The sequence below is a fragment of the Trachymyrmex cornetzi genome, unplaced genomic scaffold (assembly GCF_001594075.2).
Source record: "Trachymyrmex cornetzi isolate Tcor2-1 unplaced genomic scaffold, Tcor1.1 scaffold315, whole genome shotgun sequence".
Taxonomy (NCBI): Eukaryota; Metazoa; Arthropoda; class Insecta; order Hymenoptera; family Formicidae; genus Trachymyrmex; species Trachymyrmex cornetzi.
This window is the reverse complement of record NW_017297849.1, coordinates 189,557-194,632: the sequence shown is the minus strand read 5'-3', so window position 1 is coordinate 194,632 and position 5,076 is coordinate 189,557. Positions and strand designations below refer to the sequence as shown.

The 5,076-nt window shown below is 32.1% G+C and overlaps 1 protein-coding gene across 2 annotated transcripts in view; it reads right to left on the bottom strand.

Annotated features, from left to right (window-relative positions):
• Positions 1 to 4,834, bottom strand: part of LOC108762666 (uncharacterized) — a 10,812-nt gene extending 5,978 nt beyond the window's left edge. For both annotated transcript variants that reach the window (XM_018509751.1, XM_018509752.1), the window contains exons 1-4: positions 4,641 to 4,834; positions 4,171 to 4,332; positions 1,395 to 1,592; positions 938 to 1,057 (exon numbers count right to left, since the gene is read on the bottom strand). In XM_018509751.1, coding sequence (XP_018365253.1) covers positions 938 to 1,057; positions 1,395 to 1,592; positions 4,171 to 4,332; positions 4,641 to 4,656 — 496 coding nt within the window. In that variant the 5' untranslated portion in view covers positions 4,657 to 4,834. The remainder of the gene's footprint in view (positions 1 to 937; positions 1,058 to 1,394; positions 1,593 to 4,170; positions 4,333 to 4,640) is intronic.
• Between the last annotated feature and the right edge of the window lie 242 nt (positions 4,835 to 5,076).

The following is a 5,076-nucleotide window of genomic DNA, read 5'->3' as shown; positions in this document are numbered from 1 at the left end:
GTAAAAAATCTACGATTATACAAACGTATTTTTTGAATGACCCTTAAGTTGCTAAATAGGGCATCGTAATATAAATCAATGCATAAATGTTAAATCAATGTTGTTATGGTTACCAGATTATTGTGCTAAGCGACAGAATGTATATACAGGATGACCTATCTTTTTCATTTTCACATTGAAATATCTCAAAAAATAAAAATCTTATATATTTTTCGAAATATTTTAATGTGAAAATTAAAATGGGACACTGTATATCTACTATCAAAATAAACAGAAATTTCTTTTTTTCTTTAATCTAATGCTATACACAAAAAAATTACAAACGTTTAATCTAGTAATTATTGTGTTATAAGAAAATATATTGTGTGTGTTAGTTTCATTTGGATCATTAGATTGTGTATGAGAAAAGAAAGGAATAAACATCAATGAAATGTGACAAAAGTTAATTTCTTTTCATTCTCGAACCTGATCTCCACATAACTTTCTCAGAGAGAGGAAGTGTGAATAGTAAGTGACCAGTAGCTGTGAATAATAGAAATTAAGTATGACATAGATGTCCAAAACAGTGCTCAATACAGTGTAACTGCGTACAGAGAACATGAGAAAACCCTGACTTAAATTACGTAATGGATATATGAACCATTGAGAGATTTTAGTCAAGTGTGCATTTCCTTTAGAGTTCAGCTACAATGTGCACTTGAAACACGACTAGTATCTTTCAATAAATGCTATTAAATTTAATCAGCTTAATTTAATAACTACCCTCTTCCCTTCATTCATACTATTAGATTTTTTGTTTTATTAATTATAATTTGAGAATGTAAAAGTATATTATAATTTGAGAATGAAAATGTATGTAGGATTAAATTTAGTATACTTTATATGCAATTTATTTCTGTAGTACTTAACAAAGAAGAATATCTATTTAAATACTTACATGGCCTGCTTGGAAGGGTGATGGGCTCTTCCAATTGTCTCAATTCCACCTCTAGTTTTTTAATGCTGGGATATTTATGTTGCATCAATTTCATTATTTTTTTAATAAATCCCACATAATCTGCGGAAAATAACTAACATTGTAAAATGTTACATAGCAAGGAAGAATAAAAATTTATATCATTCATAGAAATTTGTATATAAAAGATTAATCGATACGAGTGATTTCGTAAACATTAAATTTGATACTCTTTCTTGGATATCATATAGAATTTCACGTTCTGTTTCTTTAATTGCCATCAATTTAAAACTAACGAGTTTAATCCTAATAAGTTTATAAGAAAACAAAAAACCTCCACTTAGAGACTTTAGTTACGTCAGATACATTTAATCCTGAAAATATAATTTTAAGAAACGTGCTTGGATTGTCAATCAATGCGTATCACATTACAATTCACCTCTAGGAAATTCCTGCGGCGTCACGAGTTCTCGGAAAAATTCTTGCGCAACGCTTGGCTGTTCCGGCTCGGCGAGCGTGTCGACAAACCAAAATTGGAGAGTTCTCTGTTCTTGTGTATGCTTTCCAGTTTGTGCGCTTACGAGAAACACCCTAAATTGCAGGCACAGTTGAGCAGGTTGCACCTCGCCATTTGTTACTACAACAATTGAATTTAAAAATGCGATGTGTTCAGATTAGATTTATTTAAATGCCACATTTTTCCTTAATTTTTATACACATTATATGCTCTCTGTAATCCCCCCCCCCCTTACATGTTTATATATTTATATATTAACACGATATTTATAGATATACATATATATGTATATCTATAAATATGTATACATATATATGTATATCTATAAATAAGGCCTCGGTATATCTAAGGCCTCGGTAGTCTAATGGCTCAGGACGCTCGTACGGTTTACAAGAGATCCGGGTTCAAATCCCGGCCGAGATAATATTTTTCGCAATAAATTTATTAATAGTTTTTATAGATTAATATCTTTATAATACATGATGCTTGATGGTAGCATCAAATTATTATAAATTGCTTGTCAATTTAATTCGCGATTACTAGAGTAGTTTTAATTGCGTTTATTTAGTCCGGAAAAACAATTCGGCGCGCAGTTTAAAAAAGACTACAATATGGTATATATGCAAGTACATATATAGTATATATTAGTAATTCAAGATTGAATTATTTAAGCAATGAAAATCCAGCTTCGACCGTAATAGGCAGTTACATTCTAGTATTAATTGAGTTTTACATATATATGTATATAATAGGGTAATCCATATTTTTTAAACTTTTGAATTTATTTCCGCCGCATTCCTCAAAATGATTCCCCCTCCCTCCAATTCACAAAAAAATAATTCCTGCCAAATTACAATCAAATAAAAGAAACCTATGCTGACAGCTCGTTAAACATTTCACTACCTTTACAATATACACTATTCACATTGGTTTTTAAAATGTATTTTCCACAAAAATTGGTCTAAAGAACTTTTCTTTCTTTTAACATGTGTGTTTTATATTTTGCATCGTTTGAGACTTTATACGCACTTGGACGCATCTTTATACGTCTCATTTAAATAATTAAGTGAATTGTTAATGATTAAAACAAAAATAAATAGGATAATTTCAGTATACACTCCGCATCTATAAAAAATTTAATTTATGAAGTATTACTTATTATGTGTAAGGTAAACAAACAATATCATTATTTTGACTGTATATCTATAGGGATAGAATATATAGTTATTCATAGGTGGAATATACGACTCATGAAAAATTTTAAATAATGCTTAGAAATAAGACAAAATGTAACGGTTACTTGTAAAATGTGTTTATAAAGTTTTATTAAAGAATAAAAATAATAAATATACAGGCTATCCACACATCAAGAGATCACCCATATACCTCTTAAAATAAAAGAAAATGATTTTTATAAAAAATCTTAAAAATTTTTATAAGTCGGATACATTTTATCGACAATTCCAGTTCTGATCGGAAATAGACTATCTAGATCAGATATAGTAATATTTTTTAAATGTAACTTTTGTTGCAAATTCGGATTATGCGTAAAAAATATGTAAATTCGAAATGCGTCCACTATCCGTGAAATAATCTCGAAAACAATGAAAAAATAAACTTCAACTGTTCGTGACGTAACCCAGGTCCTCAGGATCAATCACATGACATATATCCTGTCCATTGGTGTGTGTGCGTGTGTGTGTGTGTGTGTTTACTTATCAAAACTTTTTCTTAAAATCTATTATTTCAGTCCCCACAAAGCAGAGCGATGCTTTTTGCCAGATTCACGATTTTACATTGATTTCGGGAACACTATCCCATGATTACATTAAGTGATTACTCTTCGATAAAAGTAGTACCACATTATCAGTTTCTTGCTCTTAATAACTTAAATTTTTATGGCGCGAACTTCCATAAAATCAACGGGCTTTAATAATATCTCGTCGGTCTGAAGCAATTCTCATGGACAATTATCGACGTGTCATTTAAAAATTACTGTGGTGCAAATGTTTAAATGGTCATATTGGTGTTTACGTGTCTGCACAAAACCGTACGAAATTCATTTTGAGAACGAGCACACCTGAGTTTCTCCCACCATGCGTATTAATGCACATACTTTAATTCTGAAAACGAACTTTTAAATCTATAAAAAAAAAAGAAAAGAAATTGTGACACAAAAGTTATTGCGTTTAATTGGTAAAATAGATGACTTTAGGATCCTTTTAATAGTATTTTCCACTGGAAAAACTAATTATGCAATGCTAGTGTACACTGAGTGCAATTGAATATAAATCAATTCACATATTTACATATTTTAATTACACATTTTTTGTGTGTGTGTTGTCACGATAACCTAATAACTTTTAAAAGGATTAATTAAATTATTTATATTAACATTGAAAAAAATGTAAACCGATTTGCACTCAATTGCATCAATATTATATTTTAGTTTCACTAGTGGAAAATGTTACAAATCAATATAAATGTATTCAAAATCTTATAGATTTGTAAGCAGTATCACTGCTGATGTCTCACATTTTATGTACTACTCCTCTATTATTATTTTGTCTATATGTAAAACCTTTCAAACTCAAGTATTTTACTTCTCTCTCTCTCTCTCTCAGTATTTTACACTTCAAGATATTATTATTAGTATTAAATATAGTATTATCAATCAATTAAAGCAATTACGTCATACCGGCCACAACCTGTTTATTGATAACAATCCCCTTGTGATCCCCACCAGCGATGTGGACATTGTTCTCATTCCCGTTTTCCGCTGGCGGCTCCAGAGCCTGTCTCTCAATTATCAATGTCGTGGAGTTCGCTGTCTTGCATTTCGGCGTCATGACGATGTGTTCTGTCCCGAGAAAAGAAGAAAAGTCCGAGTTCACAGAAAATCCCTTATCTTGTTCTTATCGCACGAGATAAAATCGAGGAACGCGTTGCAATTTCGTTTCAAATTCTTCCCAAATTTTTCTTTTGTTTTTTTTTTATACAATAATTTGGTTCAATACATTCTAAATATAGAACAAATGGCACAGTTATTCGCGAAACGAAAAAAATGCAACAATCGATTTCGAAATAAGAATCGTTCCCCGCCCGAATTTTTTCCTCTTCATTTTTCTATCTGAGTACGGACAGCAAGTAGATGTGGCTATTATTTACCAGTTTTCTCGCCCATCTTTGCGATGTTTCGCTTTGCCTGCTATTACTGCTATTCCTTCGCAAAAGTGACAGAAGCTACGAAAAGGAGTATCGAATTAGAAAATTTGACGAACGCAGATGCGACGCTAACCTTCACCCGAATTCGCTCAGATCGACAAGTGCACTGCGCAGAGGAGTAGCGAACACTGCCGCTTGTGCCGCTGATACTATCGCTTGTCAGTTGTCACCACTCACTGACTCACCGATCCGAGATCCGAGTTACCACTCACCAGTGTCACTCACAATCAGAGAAGATTAGAGATCCTCTCAGCCTCTCACCTCTCTCTGTACTCTGTGCCCTCTCTCTACCTGCTCTCTACATGATGGGTATCTCCGCTCATGGCGGAAGGATTACATAGGTCGCGTTTAAAGCCCAATGTCCACGATACTAGAAATC